Raw genomic sequence first — 18,909 nt, 5'->3', positions numbered from 1 at the left:
ACTGGGATCAGCCAGGATCCTAAGAAATCATCAGCCCAAGGAATTTCTGGGTATTTTTAACAGATCAGATGTGGACCACATAGGAAAAATCCAGCTAAGTGTCTTTTGAAGTCCTGTTCAGTGTCACTTAGAGAGCAGTGGACCCCTAGCAGCAACTGGAGGGGGCTGCAATTAATTCACAAGTGAACTAGAGGAATAGAGATGGATGAACCATGTAAAATGGCCTAAAGGACAGAAGTCTCCAGGAAACAATCTTCCAGAGGACCCAAGAAAAAGAGTCGGTTTGATTGTCTGTTGCAGGCACGGAAAGTGCAAAGACAGCTTACACCAGTATCAGTTCTGTAAGAACTTCCTTATACCTGGCCATTCCTGCAACCTCAAGAGCTCAGAGTCTGGCCAACCATCAGGGGTGGGAGAAGAAAAGAGAAGTAGCACAAAGCGGAGAGGAGAAACCAGCAATACATTCTTCCCTTTCTTTGCTGCTGCAGGCTGCCAGCCTGAAGCACAACACAGCTAAAGGAAGATTTGCTGTTAAAGATAATGTGGAATTTTCATTGATATCTTTGGGCTAAGCATTCTGGTCCCAGGCTTGAAACTGTTTGCAACTAAGGGCTATTATCTAAGACTAAGAGAAAAGTAATGGCCCTGTGCACAGTTCCATATAAGATTGGCAAGAATTATCCCACTGACTGTTCACAAAATTTCTAAGACTCTATAAACCTGTCTAGTTCCTGTCCTTTTCCAAATGTCTCAAGGTATTTAGGGAGATTAATTATTTAAAGGGAGATATCCCCAAGAGGACTAAATGATAACAAAAAAATACAATAAAGATTAAATTAAAAAATAAAGAGAGATACTTCACACTGGCAACAAATTACTTGAAGGGCCAATTCAAATCAATGAGAAAAACTCTACTGCTTTAATAGACAAGTGGGATGAGATATAAATAGGCACAAAAGAAAAATACTATACTCATATAGTGAATTATGAAAAAAAATAAACTCTTCTTTTAAACTTTAACATTTTAATTTTACTCTAGTAAAACTGCAAAAATCAAAAAATGTCTGTGTTAAAGAGTCTCTTCTACATAGTTTATAATTTTTTTCATTTTTCATTTTTTGTTGTTGTTCAATTACAGTTGTCCTCATTTTTCGCCCATTACTCTCCCATACACTACCCACCCCCAACTCCCACATTCAATCCTCTCTCCCCCACCTGGTTGTCTTTGTTCATGGGTCCTTTATATATATCCCTTGACTTGACCCTTCTTCTTTCCCCTGTAATGCCCCTCGCCCCTCACCTCTGGTCACTGTCAGTTTGTTTTTATTTCTATGTCTCTGGTTCTATTTTGCTCACTTGTTTGTTTTGTTGATTAGGTTCCACTTATAGGTGAGATCATATGGTATTTGTCTTTTACCACCTGGCTTGTTTCACTTAGCATAATACTCTCAAGTTTCATCTATGCTGTCATGAAGACTAGGAGTTTCTTCTTTCTTTCTGTTGCATAGTATTCCATTGTGTAAATGTACCATAGTTTTTTGATTCACTCATTTACTGATGGGTACTTAGGCTGTTTCCAGCACCTTGCTATTGTGAATACGCTGCTATGAACACTGGGGTGCATAGATTCTTTTGAACTGGTGTTTTAGGATTCTTAGGGTATAATCTTAGGGTAGGATTCTTAGAGGTTTTCTATGTACACTATCATGTCAGCTGCAAACAATGACAGTTTTACTTCCTCCTACCAAGCTTGTCTTTTATTTTTTTTTCGTCTGATCACTGTGGCTAGAACTTTCAATACTATGTTGACTAGAAGTGGTGAAAGCAGACAAACTTGTTTTGTTCCTGATCTTAGTGGGAAAGCTTTTAGATTTTGTGTGTAGATTATGACCTTGACTGTAGGTCTATCATAGATAGCCATTATTATGATGAGGAATGTTCCCTCTATACCCACTTTACTGAGTGTTTTTATCATAAATGGGTGCTGTACCTTATCAAGTGCTTTTTCTGCATCTATTGATAGGATCATGTGGTTTTTGTCTTTCCTTTTGTATATGTGATGTATTACATTTATTGATTTGTGAATATTATACCATCCTAGAATCCCTGGGATGAATCCCACTTGATCATGGTGTATGATTTTTTCTTTTTTTTAATATACCTTATTGATCATGCTTTTACAGTTGTCCCATTTCCCCCCTTCACTCCCCTCTACCCTGCACACCCTTTCCCACCCACATTCCCCCCTTTAGTTCATGTCCATGTGTCATACTTATAAGTTCTTTAGCTCCTACATTTCCCATACTATTCCTACCCTCCCTTGTCTATTTTCTACCTACCGTCTATGCTACTTATTCTCTGTACCTTTCCCCCCTCTATCCTCCTCCCACTCTCCTATTGTTAACCCTCCATGTGATCTCTATTTCTATGGTTCTGTTCCTGTTCTAGTTGTTTGCTTAGTTTCTTTTGGTTTTTGTTTTAGGTGTGGTTGTTAATAATTGTGAGTTTGCTGTCATTTTACTGTACATGTTTTTTATCTTCTTTTTCTTAATAAGTCCCTTTAACATTTCATAAAATAAGGGCTTGGTGATGATGAACTCCTTTAACTTGACCTTATCTGAGAAGCACTTTATCTGCCCTTCCATTCTAAATGAAAGCTTTGCTGGATAGAACAATCTTGGATGTAGGTCCTTGCCTTTCATGACTTGGAATACTTCTTTCCAGCTCCTTCTTGCCTGTAAGATCTCTCTTGAGAAATCAGCTGACAGTCTGATGGGAACTCCTTTGTATGTAACTGTCTCCTTATCTCTTGCTTCTTCTAGGATTCTCTCCTTCATTTCAATCTTGGGTAATGTGATTGTGATGTGCCTTGGTGTGTTCCTCCTTGGGTTAACTTCTTTGGGACTCTCTTAGCTTCCTGGACTTCCTAGATGTCTATTTCCTTTGCCAGATTGGAGGAGTTCTTCTTTATTATTTGTTTAAATAAGTTTTCCACTTGTTGTTCTTCCTCTTCTCCTTCTGGTACCCCTATAATTCAGATGCTGGAATGTTTAAAGATGTCCTGGAGGTTCCTAAGCCTCTCATTATTGTTTTGAATTCTTGTGTCTTCCTTCTTGTCTGTTTGGTTGTTTCTTTTTTCCTTCTGGTCCACTCCATTGATTTGAGTCCCAGTTTCTTTCCCATCACTATTGGTGGGAACATTTTCCTTTATTTCACTTAGTGTAGCCTTCATTTTTTCATCTAATTTGAGACCAAATTCAACCAATTCTGTGAGCATCCTGATTACCAGTGTTTTGAACTGTGCATCTGATAAGTTGGCTATCTCTTTGTATGATCTTTTTAATGTATTGCTGGATGTGGTTTGCCAAAATTTTGTTGAGGATTTTAGTGTTTATGCTCATCAGGGATATTGGCCTGTAGTTTTCTTTCTTCCTTGTGTCTTTATCTGATTTGGGGATTAGGATGATGCTGGCATCATAAGGAGAGTTTGGAGTCTTCCCTCCCTTCTTCAGTTTTTTTGTAATAGTCTGAGAAGAATAGGGGTTAGCTCTTCCTTAAATGTTTTGTAAAATTCTCCTGTGAAACCATCTGGTCCAAGGCTTTTGTGTGCCAGGAGTTTTTTTTATTACTGCTTCAATTTCACTAGTTGTTATCAGTGTATTCAGGCTTTCTGCTTCTTCATGCAGTTTTGGAAGATTGTATTTTTCTAGAAATTTGTCCATTTTACCCAGGTTTTCAAATTTCTTGGCATATAGTTGTTCATAGTAATTTCTTACAATCCTTTGTATTTCTGTGGTATCAGTTGTAATTTCTCCTCTTTCATTTCTGATTTTATTTACTTGGGTTCTCTCTCTCCCTCTCTCTCTTTCTCTTTTGATGAGTATGGTTAAAGGCTTGTCAATTTTGTTTATCTTTTCAAAGAACCAGCTCCTGGATTTATTGATCCCTTGAATTGTTCTATTAGTCTCTAAGTCATTTAATTCTGCTCTGATCTTGATTATTTCCTTCCATCTACTCACTCTGGGCTTTGTTGTTGTTCTTCCAGTTGTTGTAGATGTAGGTTTAGGTTGTTTATTTGAAATGTTTCTCTTTTTTAGGTAGGCCTGTACTGCTATGAATTTACCTCTCGGGACTGCCTTTGCTGTATCCCATAGGTTTTGGACTGTTGTGAGTTCATTTTCATTTGTCCAGAAACTTTTGATTTCTCTCTTGATCTCATTATTCACATATTTGCTGTTTAATAGCATGCTATTCAGTCTCCATGCATTTGAATGTTTTTGAGTTTTTCCCTTATGGTTGGTTCCAAGCCCTTGTGGTGTGAGAAAATAATTGATATGATTTCAATTTTCTTCAGTTTGTTGAGGCTTGTTTTGTATCATGTGGTCTACCTTTGGAATGTTCCATGTGCATTTGCAAAGAATGTGTATTTTGCTTCTTTGGGATGAAAGGTTCTATTCCTTTCTTCCCATCAAGTCTCTCTTTGTTATGGCCTTCAAAATCTATTTTGAAGTTTATTTTGTCTTATATAAATATTGCTACCCCAGCTCTTTTTTTCCCTGTCCATTTGCTTGGAGTATTTTTTTCCAACCCTTCACTTTCAGTCTGTGTAGCTCTTTTGTTCTGAGGTGAGTCTCTTGCAAGCAGCATATATGAGAGTCATGTTTTATTCATTCAGCTACCATATGTCTTTTGATTGAAGCATTTAATCCATTTACATCTAAGGTTATTGTTGGTAGGTACTTATTCATTGCCATTTTCCCCCTTTGTATCTGTGTTCTTCTCTCTTTCACTCTTTTTCTTCTTCTTAAAGCATCCCTTTAGCATATCTTGCAATGCTGGTTTGGTGAAGGTGTATTCTTTTAGACTTCTTTTGTCTGGGAAACTCCTTATTTCACCTTCCATTTTAATTGAGAGCATTGCTGGGTAGAGTAGTCTTGGTTGTAGGCCTTTGCTTTTCATTACTTGGAATATTTCTTGCCATTCCCTTCTGCCTTGTAGTGTTTCTGTTGAGAAGTCGGCTGATAGATTTTTCTGAGCTCCCTTGCATTTACTTCTTGTTTCTCCCTTGTTGCCTTTAAGATTCTCTTTGTTTTAGAATTTTGCCATTTTAATTATGATGTGTCTTGGAGTGGGCCTCTTTGAGTTCTTCTCGATTGGGACCCTCTCTTCTTCCTAGACTTGGGTGAGTTTTCTCTCATCATCTTAGGGAAGTTTTCCATCATTACTTTTTCAAACAGGTTTTCTATCCCTGGTTCCTCTTCTTTTCCTTCTGGTATTCCTATTATATGGATATTATTACGTTTCATGCTGTTCTGCAGTTCCTTAACCCCTCTTCATTCTTTTTGAGTCTTTTTTCCTTTTCTTCCTCTTTCTGGAAATTTTTTTCTACCTTGTATTCCAGCTTGCTGATTTGACTCTCTGCTTCATCTGGCCTGCTTTTGATTCTTTCTACTGTGTTCTTAAATTCAGAAATAGTATTCTTCATTTTCTCCTGGCTCTTATTCATAGTTTCTATATCCCTTTTAATGCTGATATAGTTCTCAGTAAGTTCCTTGTAACTTCTCTGTAGTTTTTGGTAATTCCCCTTGAGCTCAATGAGCTTCTTTATAACCATTGTTTTGAACTCAATGTCTGATAGTTCACTTCCCTCTATTTCATTTAGCACCTTTCTGGGGATTCCTCCTTTCCTTTCAAATGGGTGCTGTTTCTTTGTCTTCCCTTTTGGGGGGAGACCCTTCTTGTTTGCTTCTGCTTCTTAAATTGATCTGTTTTTACTCCCTGTCTTTGTAGTGTGAACTTCTATGGTAGGATACCTGTGTGATTCAGTGGTGCAGTCTCCTTGATCTTTTGAACTTGATGCCCTTTATTCCATTTATGTTGGCTTTCTGTACGTAATGGGTTTTGATTGTTGTTGGTTTATTCTTTGGTGGGTCCTTACCTCCAGCTGGTTGACTGAGGGTCACTCTACCTACCACATCTGATATGGTGTTTTGCAGGTGCTGCCAGAACAAAACCACAAAGCCTAGGAAACAAACCCACACCAGCAAAAATAACTACCCCCCACAAACCCACTATCAACAGCAAATGAGCCAGTATTAATAAGAGTGTAAAGAGATTAAGACTATTATAAGAAAAGGATAGAAAATATGAGATGCCCTACTGAAAGAAAAATGATTTTTAGAGGGTAGAGGGAAGAGCACTAACAAGAGTAGGGCACAGGAGCAATGTGATGAAGAAAGTAAAATTTACATTATAAATAAAAAAGGGAATGAAGAGTGCAGAATTGAATAAGAGAAGAGAAGCATATAGTATTAGGTTTAAAAAGAAGTTAAAATAAAATAAAGTGAGAGAGAGAAAGAAAAAGGAAAGAAAGGAAATGAACAATAAAAATATAGGAACCAAATAGGAGAGAAAGAAGCACCACAGCATTATCAACAGCAAATGCGGTAAGATTAATATAGGTGGGATAGGAATAAGAGAGAAAAAAGAAAGAAAGAAAAGTTTAAGAGATGCCTAGAGGAACTGAAAGTGATTTTGAGATGATAGAGGGGAGGGAATACTAACAGTGAGGAATGAAAATGAGACTAGATGGGGAGAAGTTGAAATTAGAGATGAAATGAAAAAGAAGGAAAAAATGGCAGGATGAAAGAAAAAAATACAGGCTAAGATAGGGGAAAATTAAAATTTGAGATAAAAAAGTGTAGAGGAGGAGGACAGTAAAATTTGAGATTTTAAATACAAAATCAGTAAAGATCTAGAGATAAATTTGGAAAAATGCAACAGTTACCCTGCCTACAACCAGCTAGCAAAGACTGCTGAAGGTTGAGAGAATGCAGGTATTTTAAGAATGGGGAAAAGATTGTGAGATGACCATTGACAAGAAAATTGGTTTTGAGAGGCTGAATGGGGAGAAATAGCAAGAGCATGGAGTGGAAACAAGTTGTAGCAAGAGAGAAAACAGAACTTAAAACAAAAATAATAGAAGGAAATAAAAAGGTAAAACAGGGTAAGAGAAGGGAGGGGCAAAGTATGTGACTTGGAATAAGCTATAGTATAAAATCTAATGACTTAATATGCACAGAATTTAAGGGAAAGAAATGAATGTTAAAAAGCTATGCAAGGAAGAAAATATTGCAAATCATGGAGAAGACCACAGTGGATTTCATCTCGGTAGCATCTAGTATTTACCACTGTTTTTTCTTTCTGGGTCAGCCTCTGGTGACATCAGATGATGAAGCTATCTGTCCTTAGGCAGCCTGTTCAAGACTACCAGGGATCTACTATCTGTGGCTGGTACCTTCCGTTGTTAATGTAGTCACTCTGCACTCAGCAGTCAGGCTTAAGTGCCGCAATTCAGGGCGTAATCCCTGCTGGGGGTGGGGCTATTGCTTCCCCTCAGGCTGCTGCCACTTGGAGGGGAGTGGTCTGCCTGAGCAAGATGGCTGCCCCCATATGGGGGATGACTCAGCACCAGGATCCCAGGGGCTACTTTCTCAGTTCTCTCCCCAAAGCCTCTGTCCCCAGTCTTTCCTCAAGCATCTCTAGTCTACTCTGCCCACCTTTGTCAGAGCCCAGGGTAAGTGGCTGCAAAGGAAAATTTATGTGTTGGCCCTTCAAACGGCTCTTTGCATCTCCAGCCGTCCATTTTTGGCAGAGAGCGGCCCTGCGGTTTTTTGCAGCTGGATGTTATCTGTGTACTTTTTGGGCTCTGGTGCTCTAGGCTGGGAAGCCCAGATTGGGGTTTAGACCTCACATTCCTCAGGGGGATCCAACTGGCCACTTAAATATCCGTCTGGCTCTTTAGCTGCAGCCTGTGGGCTGCAGCCTTCTTGCATCTCTACCACACTCCTTACCAGTCATGTGCCAAGGCTGATTCTTCTGTCTGTCCATAGTTATAGGCTTCTCTCTCGCTATTGTTCATTTGTTTATTTCAGATAGTTTCTCCACAGGTTAGTTGTAATTCCAGAGTGGTCCTGGGAGGAAATTAGTGTAACTACCTGTCACTACTCTGCCATCTTGGATCCTCCTCTGGCTTGTAAATTTGTATGAACTAACAAAAGCCCAAATTATGTTTGTAATTTTAATTGTTTTATTTTTAACGTTTACTTTGAAATTGTTTTTAGTTACAGAGCAGGAATTTCTGTATGTTGTTGATCCAGATTAACCAATTGTTTTATTAAGTTATTATTGTTTTTTATAATTTTATTTTGATGCTATTAATATTATCATTACCATTATCATCATTATTGATGACTATCTGAGAGTAAGTTGCAGACATTATACCATTCTGTTTTTTTACCTAAATACTTTCAGTGTATGTTTCCTAAGAATAAGGATATTCACTTGTGCAACCATGGTGTGAGTATCAAATTTAGGAAGTGTAACTTTGATACTATACTGTTATTAAATACACAGTCAAGATGCAGAATTTTTCAAGTTGCCTGGGCAATATTCTTCATATTTTTTTACCTGATCCAAAATCTACTCTACTCTCTTTAAAAAAACAAAATTGTTGTTCAATTACAGTCTTTTATTCTTTTAACCTGTACCAGTTCTTGAGCCTTTCTTTTTCTTTCATGACATTGACAGTTCTTAAAGATTGGCAATTGTTTAGTAGAATGTTCCTTATTTAAATTTGTCTGTTATTTCCTCATAATTAGAATCAGGAATTTTTGGGGGCAAGAGTTTACAACTTTTGACCTAATAAATTCCACTTCTGGGAATCCATTATGAGGGAATCATAGTAAATATGTAAAAAAAAAAAAACTTGTATGACTTGAAAGCAACACAATGTTGAGTAATAATAAAATCACAGCTCACATGTTCTAAGATCATGCCCGATATCCAACAGTTTACTGTGTCCTTTATGTGCATTATCTTACTTAACCTTCTCAATATAAGTGGCAGCCTCTGTTCACAATTCTCCTCTTTGACCCTCTTCTGTTTTGGCAGCTCAAGAGAATGAAGCAGTAGTGCTAAACCAACCATGATTGCCACTCCTGTCTCCAGATACTCTTTCTCAGCCTCCCTCGCAGCTGAGAAGCATCAGACTCATTTCTGGTCAGTGAGTTCTAAAGACATGTTTCCTGGAGGACTGCTGGGAAAAGTAGAGTCTCACATGGAGAAAGCCTTGGCCTACTTCTTTCTTTCTTCTTAAGGTGTTGGTGTATGCTGTGCCTGCTTGGGGTCCTGGGGACCATCTTGTAACTTTGAAGTCATAAGAGTGACAACCAGAGGCCTATGTGCCAAGGATGACAGAGTGGAGTGAGGGAATGAACCAGGATGCCTGATGGCATTGTGGAATTGCTGACCTAGTCCTGGACTGCCTTCCTCGGGTTTACTTGGGTAATAAGAGATTAGCCAACTTTGTTTGGACTTTTGGTAACTTTCCACAACAGGTATTTCAGATAATGATAACAGGAATAATTATATGTCACTATAAAAGTTTTATATTATTTAATCTTTATAACAATCCTGGAAAGAGGTGTCACTATTAGTCACACTTTATATGTGACAACTGTCAACTACAGCCTGGAACAGAAGCCCACCACGAAATCCTCCCAAGCAGGATCAGAGCCCACTTTTTCCCTCTGCAGGGACAGCAGAAACTGGGGCGGGGGGGAAATAAAGTACAACATTTAGCAGATGCCTGGGAAATTGCCTATACATAGGAACAAACCTATATTTAGGCATGAGGAACTGATTCTTTCTTTATGGAAAAGAAAGTAGGCTGATCGGGAAGTGGGTAAATTGAGAGGCCCGAGGGAAGTCAGGGAAAGAGCTGGGAGTCAGGAATGAGGCAATGACCACATCCACGTAAGGCATTTCAGTGGGGACAGAGGTAACCAAGCCAGAGGACCAGTACCTGACTCTCTTCTCCATAAATCCTCCCTCTCTCTATGAGATATGACTTTGGGAAAATTGCCTAAATCCTCCTGTAAAGAAGTTTTTATTTCTTCATTAGTGTCCAGTATGTGTGCTCAGGTTGAGGAAGATAAGAATGGCAGTGCCAGATTTAGGAGGTACAGTTCTTTCTACCCTGTGTCTATACTCTATTAGACCTTATCATGGACTGCCAGGTGGCAAGAGGTAGACTGCTAGTGACAATGACCTAGCTACAGAAACAGCTATCACTGTTTGGTGGTTTTTATAGCCTATGGGACAAAGTCCAAATTCTTTGATAGGACCCTCACACTCAGGCCCTGCCCACCGTCAAATCTTCATTTCTTGCCATTTCACTGCACCCCTGAGCTCCCATCACCCTTTTAATTCCTGAGATAGACAGTGGTGTCCCATCTCCCTGTCTTTGCATATAGTGCTCCTTCTGCCTGGAACATCCTGAACACACTCAATGCTTACGTGTTGAAGACACAGTTCCCTTGTCTGTGTAGGCAAAGTCATTCTTCCTCAGCGTCAGTCTTTCTGCCAACACCCTCTCCACAAGAATAAATCATTTCCTCTTTGTGCTTCCTCTCGCTAACACAAGCCTGTGTGGCAAAACTCTCCTGCATGGCCACCCGGAACTTGAGCCTCCTCCATCCCTCAGAACATGTTTCTCATTCCTAAAGCATGAATTCTCTCGGAAGTCAGGGAAAAAGTATTGTTAATTGTTTGCCACTAGTATCATTTAGTACAGAGGCTTTACATATGGAAACCACTTAGTAAATGTTTGGAGAATAAATAGAAGGCACATGAATGATAATGGGAGAATTAATTCATTTGTGACTTTATTCAAGGTCCTTTTAGTTATAAAATTCTATGGTATAAATTTTCCTATTAAATATGAAATAACATTGTATACTAGAATATTATCTAAATCCTAAATTTAAAATACTAATATATATCATAAAGTATACATGTAAAATGCATAATATGTGCATATATATATGTACGTGTGTATATATGTATATATTGCCATGAAATTTTAAGGGAAAGTTTCTTATTCTTTATTCTTTTCATAGATTTCTTATGATAATATAAAAAATGAAGTGGAGAAAATAGGAACTCTAAATTTTAATGTCTGCTCAGACAGGTGGTTTTAAATACCAGCACATAAAACTTTTTGTATCTGTTCTCAAGTTATAAGGCAACAGTAAAGATATCTGTTTGCTAGTACTGGTTTCATGTCTCAATCCAAGAGATAAATACAACAGAAAGCTGGAAATATTCATAGAACAGCACAACTGAAATACTCAAGAGGATAAAAATAGATCCTTACATCCTTCTGAAAGACACATGAAACTTGGCTACTCATTTAAGTTCACTTTAATAGTAATTTATTGAGTGCCTGGTATGTTCAATACTGGATCAGTTAGTTACTCATTCATTTATTAAACACTTACTCTATGATGGGTATTTTTCAAGGCAATAGAGATAGAGTAATGAGTAAATATAACAAAAAATCTCTGCACTATGGAATTTACATTCTAGAAGCATGAGTGGTAACAAATACACAAATAAATACAACATATAATGTATCAGATAGTGATAACTGCTTTGGAAAAAAACAAATTTGAAAAAGGAGTTAGAAGTGTCTGGACTAGGGAAGGAGGCATGGTAATATTAAGTTGATTGTCAAGGAAGGTGACATCTGTTTCTGCTGTCCCTGAAGAACAATATCTGATGCAGATCTTGAATGGTTTGGGGAGTATGGAAGATGTGCAAATGGTTATGCTTTTCTCTAGAGTCCTATGGACCTTGCATTCCATTAGGCTACTTTTATTGGTGACCACCCACACTTTTTAACTAATTAAAGGATGCTGTCAGACCAAAAGAGATACCCTTTCCAATAGAGGTAGAATTGAACAAACTTGACTCAAACTTTGAAGGATGGAGAGTGATATGCCCTGAAGGATGTCAGGTGAGGCTGGCAAGAGGAGTGACATAAGAGGAGCCCCAGGTAAAGAAAAATACTGCCTTCTCTAGGGGCAAGTGGGACATATCCCCTACTTCATCAGGGAGGAACAGGATAGTGTCAGTTATATGAAGTGGGGAAGCCACTATAAGCCAGTTGGAGAAGGTCACACTTGGTCATAGAGACTACAGGAAGCCACCAAAGTTAAATGAGCAGGGAAGAAACATGGTAGAACAAGTATTTTAATAAAATTAATACTGTTAACCATGTACTAATTTATAAGGGGCTGGCTGGAATAAAAGCAGTGAGAACAGTGATATTTTTAAAGGAATGATATAAAAATAAATGACAGGCCTTGGTAAATGATTAGATCTGAAGGGTAAAGGAGAAGAAGAAGTTAGAGCTGACACACTCATAAAGTTCAGAGAGATGAATGAATTGTGTTATTCTAAGACCAAGTATTCTGTGACCCAAACAGAGTCTGACTCATTCAGGATCACACAGTAGTTAAAAGCCTGAAGCCAGAATGCAGATTTCCTGCTCTCCGCCCCAGATGACTCCAAAGTTTTAAACCTGGCAAATAGAGAAATAGTCCCACCAACAGAGATGGATGAGTATGAAGGGAGCTCAAGCTTGCAATTGGGTAGAGGAGATAGAAAGTTTCAATTTTATATTTGTGAAATTTAAATATATTAACTGGAAATGTCTGGGAGATAGGCAAATTTCAGAATTGGAAACCACTCTGTCCCTTACCAGTTTGTGATCTTGGGCAAGTCACTTAATTTCCCTGAGCCTCAGTTTTCCCAGTTACAAAGTAGGGATAATGTTAATTATGCAAGGGCTGTTACTAATTAATTAATTAATTATTGTAAAGAGCTAGGAATGGGCCTTGGTACAAGGTGAGTGTTATTTAATTGTGTGCTAAATAAAATAGGTAAGGTGCAATGGAAGGAAAGAGGTGGTCTTTCCTGGGAGGTAAAAAAAAGATGTGGAGAAAACTATAGGAGAATTTGGGATGGTTGAAATGATATCTGTCATAGAAGTCAAGGGTGGAGTTTTATGAAGGTGAAAAACAAAATCAAATGACACAAAGATGCAGAGAAAGAGGCCAAGAGCGGTCATAAGATGTGGAAAGAAGGAGGCCTTCAAAATATGCTTTGGACAGAGGGGCAATGAGGAGACAAGCCAAACCAAAGGGACCTGAGAGGTCATGAGGACTCAAAAGCAAGGCACTTAGTTATTGTTGAAAGTTGCCAATGATCTCTGAATGTATTCAAGAGCAGATAAAGTTTTAAAATAGGCATGTGACTAAATTAGTGGAAACACATTCATGGCGGATTGTCAAAGGCTATTTAGAAAATCTGGAATCATTTCTAACCATCAGAGAGTAGATGGCATGGAGGATATTAATCCCGGCCTAAACTTCATAGTTAGGTACCAAATACTGAGTAGAATGCAGCATGAACTGATATCAAGATGAGTTATTTTGTGATTTCCACCCTCCTCCTCATATATATATATTATGTATAATACACATTTATTCATATATTATTTATTAATATATTTATTATAATGTATTTATAATTTATAAAGGTATATAATTTCTATTTATAATTATAAAGTATTTATAATTTAAAATTTACAATTCAATAAATATATATATTTCCTTTAGTGAAAATTCTCAAAATTTGAGATGCTCTTATTCTATTTTTTGATAGAGTGTATAAAAAAGTATGTATCACAAACATTCAGAAATTTAGAGAAGCCCATCTAAATGGCCAACTTACTATATAGTCAAATAAAGACTGTGGTTTAAAATTTTCACAGTGAATCTTGTATTTGTTCTCAGTTTGAAGAAGTACTTGTAGAATTGTTCTCTTAATTGTTTTAAGAACAACTGAATTAGAATTGTTTTTCTATCTAATGTTTATTTATGAGAGGGAGCTGACTTTGCCACCCAAAATATGCCTTTTGGGATATTGATTATTTTAAGCTGATTATTTTTTAAGAAAGAAAATACTGAGGAAAAATCTTTGGCCTTCCCTCAACTGCTTAAAAGAATTTAGATGAAGAACCTGTTCCCAAAAAGGAGATACCATCATAGATAACTACAGTTTAATATAAAGTAGTGTGACAGACACGGAGGAACATAACAAGTCCTTGACCAAAGTCCTCTCTGTGTCCCATTTTTAAAGATGGCCCAGCAAGCATTTATTTACCAAACACTTGCTTTTCCAGCTCCATGTATGTTACTTTTCTGCCCTTTAAAGGTCCAAACCACAGCCCCTTTCTCCTTAGCTCAAGGTGGAATATGGAGTATAAGCCTCAACTGCCCAATCTGTCCTCCAGCCCCATATTCCTGTGGAAACCCCATATGCACATATGTAATGAATTTGGTTATTTTTCTCCTGTTAATCTGTCTCACATTAATTTGATCCTCAGTCCAGCCAGAAGAACTTAAAGGGGAGAAGGACAATTGCTTTTCCTTCCCTACACTTATAAATCTCAGTGCAGTAAGAATACTTAAGAGATTTTGGAAAGTCAGAAACTCCACTTCTCAAAAAGCTTTCTTATCTTCGGATCTCTTTTTCATGTCCATGTAATGTTAGACTAAACTTTGTCTTAAATGCTTAAAGGCATTGGTATTTGGGAACAAAGGTTACCTAACCAGCTTTGCAGTGTTGATAAACTACCCGGAGGCATCCAAAACCAAAGAAAAGAAGGTGATGGGAACGGACCAAATTCAGTGCTCAGGCATTTCAGTATTAGGTTGTAAATTGCAAACAAGCACTGTCCAATAGGAATATAATGTGACCCTCACATGTGAGCTATATATGTAATTAAAAAAATTTTTAATGCAACTCACATTTTAAAGAGGGAAAAATAAACAGGTGAAATTAATTGTAATAGGTTTTATTTATTTAGTATGTGAAAAGTATTAACATGTAACTGACATAAAATCATTAACAAGGTATTTTGCATTAATTTCTAGTACTATCTTCAAAATTCGGTGTATATTTTATACATTCAACATATCTCAATTCAGACTAACCATGACTTTGCATAGTCAATAGCCCCATGTGGTTAGTGGCTAACACATGGAACAGTAGTGCAGCTTTGAACCAAAAATATCTTGCTTTAGTGTTTTATTTAAGGGCATGTTTACAGAGGCATTATTTAGCGAGTGCTCTAGTAAAGGAAACCTTAGTGCAAACCAGTAAGTTGAAAGAAACATGGACTTTTCCACTCCAGTAAGCAATGGGACTTGCTGATTTCTCTTGAGTTTGGGGTGGGCTTCTTAGTAGAATTCTCAGTCTGAAACTGAAATAAACAGAACTGCAGCATGTTCTTGAATTACAGGAAAGCTGTGTGCAGTGTTTCGCAGGAGAAAAGCATTTAACCCCAGGCTGTGTGCTTATTCCTTGGATAGATCATTATTATTTATTTAAGGTGCCCCAGGAAGCATGATGGACATATTGTTTGCAAAAGTTTATTTGTATTCTGAAGTGTCCACTGGTTCATTTTTGTTGTTGTCTTTTGTTTGTTTATTTGTTTTTAATCTGCCTTTTCCCAGGCAGGGGGTGACCCCTTAATGAGGCCTAGCGTTGCCCTGGCCAGGTGACTTGGTTGGAGCCTGGGCTGCTAACACCAAAGGGTTGTGAGTAAGGATTTCAGTTTGATCCCTGGTCAGGACAGAAGTTGCTGTTGGATTGCCAGGTGGGGAGCTACGGGAAGCAACCTATCAATGTTTCTTTCTCACATGTCTCGCTTTCTCTTTCTTTCTCTCAAAGTAAGAGTGAAGATTTAAAAATAAAAAAAGTAATAGAAATAATAATAATATTAGTAATAATAATAAATATTAATAATAAGGCCTCGGGTAGAAAGTTCCTGGGTTGGTTTTCTAACTTGCCAACTCCGTGATTCGGCGGGAGGCGCGGGGACCCCCCTTGCCCACGCCCTGGCCGCTCTGCAGCTCGGGCAGTCGGAGTTTCCGGCTTGCTCAGTGGTCGCCAGGTCACCCACCCGCGCTCCTTTCTGCCTGAGGTCCTGAGGTTGGGGAGGGAAGAGCGCTGACGGTCCCAGCATGCTGAAGGTCCCAGCATCCGGAGGGCAGTCCCGCGGTGAGTCCACACCCTCCTCGCCCGCGGCAAGCGAGGCCGGCGCGGGTGGCAGGGCTGGCCGTTGCTGCAGCTCCAAGACTGGGCCCTCCCCCGGGGTCAACTCGGCTCAGAAGGTGGAAACGCGGAAGTTTGCAGCCAGCGCTGACAGATGAGGCTGCAGCTCGCTCGGCGCGCGCTGCCGCGGCTCTGGGCGCCCTGGGTCCCCACCATCCGCCAGCCCCAACCCTAGAGGCCCACCACCCGCACGCCCACCATGGCCACGCTGCCCAGCTCTGAACGCCGAGCGTTCGTGCTCAAGATCAACAGGTAAGACACGCCCTACAGCGAGGTCCGCCAGGTCCTAGGCGGCTGAGCGCAGCGCAGGGCAGCCCGGGCGGGGCACCGCCAGCGCCAGCGGAGTCCCTGGAGTCCTCCGAGGGTCACTTCGAGACCCGGGAGCGTGGGTCCCTTTGGCCGCTGCAGTGGGGCGCCTGAGCGCACAAGGGTCCGTGTGTGGGGCTCGGCCAGCTCCTCTCCGAGAACCCCAGCACTCCCGCTCGTCCCCGGCTACCACTGTTCTGAGAGCGACTTGTAGGGCCGCCTCCCACACCCCACCTCACCTGCAATGCCCTTGGGCTTCTGACAGGTGGCCCGCAGGGGAACGTGAAGGGCCTGGGGTTGGCTGTGCTAAGCTCCCAATGGAGGCTCCGCTGAAAAGGGGCAAGTAAAGAGGTGGTTGAAATGAGATTTTGCCCTGAAGCAGCTGTTTTCAAGACTTAAGTTGTCCCCCCAGTAGGGCTCTTTCCCCTCTTGTTTTATTTTTTTCAGAAAAAGTTTGGCTCCTGCTAACATGGCTATTTTTATTCCCTGGTCCAAAGGAGCCATGAAGTGGAAAAAGTGATTTTAAAAAAATTCTCCATTTAAATAAACAAAAGGAATGGCCTGGGGCTGACATTTTTACATTTATAGCGCTCCAGCGAAGAACTGAGGACATGGGTCCAACTCATCATCCAATTCATAATCAAAATTGTACCAATGAAATGTGAGCACATTGAGTACTCCTTGTGTAAGTTCTCACCAGAGGTGCTTTAACTGCAGTTTTTCCACCACTGAAAACTGCTGACAAGTGTTTAGAGACATTTTTGTCTTGCCCTGAGAAATCTAGACTCTGCTTAAAAGATAATGTGAAACTTGTCCTGAAGGGTCAACTAACTTATTATTCTACTGCCCTCACTGCTTTAGGACTTGTTTTAGCTGAGCCTTTGAAAAGCTGGCTTCACAGGAAGTTTATTTCTGTGCCGCTAGTGTGTGAAGAAGTCTGAAAGGAGAGGAATTAGAAGCCCAGAATAAGGGGGTGGTAAGGACTTCCAGAGGGCATATTGAACTTCATAGGTGATTTTATTTCTACATGTGAGCAAACCATTTCCCTTACCTATTTCTTTGTCTTTAAAGTGAGTTTAATTATTAATGTGTACTGTATATTTATTGGAGACCAGAGATCTAGTCAAAAGGCATAAGGTACTTCAGGATTTCCCTGTGGGGAATTTTTCCCCCTCCATTAGGTTTCATGGCTGTTGCAAACCAGGAGGGGCAATTCATTTGGAAGTCAAACTGAAGTTACTGATGGATGTACCACTTTCCATGGCTGCTACTCCTCCATCCTTGTAAAAGTTGAGGTCAGAAAGTGTGACTCAGACAAAAAGAGACTGTGGGTTGGATGGAGTTAATTGGAGTAGAGCAACTACTCCTATACTCAGTCTTGAAAGCAGCAATGAGATTGGTGTAGCCTGAGTGGCATCAGATCTGCTTGTCAGTGGGCTCTCTGTCACAAACTACGTGACTGTGAGCATGTTATTTAACCTCTTTACACATTGGTTTCTTACTGCTGGCAAGATTAAGTGAAGTAATACTTACATAGTGCTTGTAGAGCCTGGCTCAGAACAAATGTAGCTATCCTCATCAGCATTACTATCAAATTAGCCATTGTCATCATCCTATCTATTATCACCTCTTTGAGATCCTAAGAAAGAAAGGTAGGAAGAAAAGTTGAAGTTGGAGGACTTCCCATGCAGAAGCTGGTTTGGGCTTTACATGGTTATGCCAGTGGCTGATTGGAACTGCCTTGGGGTAGATGTTCTTCCTCATACACCTCCTCTCCTTGTGCAGAGAATATCGAACACACCCAATGGAACAGAATGTGTGAAGCAATCTGACTAAGAAGAGTCCTATTCTAGTTAAAAACATAGGAAAGTTTCCCTAATCCTTGAGCAAGAATAAAGATTGGATATTCCTATTTTGAACGTTCATTTTGTGTATGGGGTGGAAGAGCTATACTAAGGAAGTTGGCATAAAGTATAGTTTAAAGGAGTCAATTAATAAGGACATAACTAGTATTAATATAATTTTCAAATTCACTGTTTACTGATGACTTAACTATGTCTCAGAGACTATTATATTCTTAATGGATTGTATCATTAAGTCCTTACAAAACTCCTGAGACTCACATGAAGCCTCACATAGAACAAGAAAATGAAGCTTGGAGATGTGGTTGCATGAGGCTGCGCCATTTGTTTAAGACCATACAAACCGAAGGGGCAGAGCTGGGATTACAAACTGCTCCAAAAACTTTGCTTTTAATTGGTCATGAGCTATTTTGATCAATGTATCTTAAGAATTTCCTTTAAAAACAAGAGGGAATTAGTTTTTAAAAAAATTATTTCAGTAGCAGAATTGACTAATTGTTCTATATTCTGTTCAGTGTTTAATATCTAAACAAACTAACAATGTGATATTTTGCAATTTGGAAGCTGAAAAGAAAATATTTTCTCTTGGATGCCTAACTATTTTTTAAAATAGATCAACTTACAAAAGTAAAACTGTTGAAATAAGGCCACCAGTATATTCCATATGGGTTCATGTTCTTTACCTTTCTACTCAGAATAATACAAACTATCC

General features: G+C 39.2%; 1 protein-coding gene across 1 annotated transcript in view; it reads left to right on the top strand.

The window, feature by feature from the left end:
* Positions 1-16,000: 16,000 nt before the first annotated feature.
* Positions 16,001-18,909, top strand: part of DOCK8 (dedicator of cytokinesis 8) — a 218,685-nt gene continuing 215,776 nt past the window's right edge. The window contains exon 1 of the mRNA XM_045839979.1: positions 16,001-16,281. Coding sequence (XP_045695935.1) covers positions 16,229-16,281 — 53 coding nt within the window. The 5' untranslated portion in view covers positions 16,001-16,228. The remainder of the gene's footprint in view (positions 16,282-18,909) is intronic.

Source organism: Phyllostomus hastatus, unplaced genomic scaffold (assembly GCF_019186645.2).
Source record: "Phyllostomus hastatus isolate PE091 unplaced genomic scaffold, TTU_PhHast_1.1 phas_contig_34, whole genome shotgun sequence".
Classification (NCBI taxonomy): domain Eukaryota; kingdom Metazoa; phylum Chordata; class Mammalia; order Chiroptera; family Phyllostomidae; genus Phyllostomus; species Phyllostomus hastatus.
Note: the sequence above shows the minus strand (reverse complement) of the source record. Positions and strands in the feature narration are given on the sequence as shown.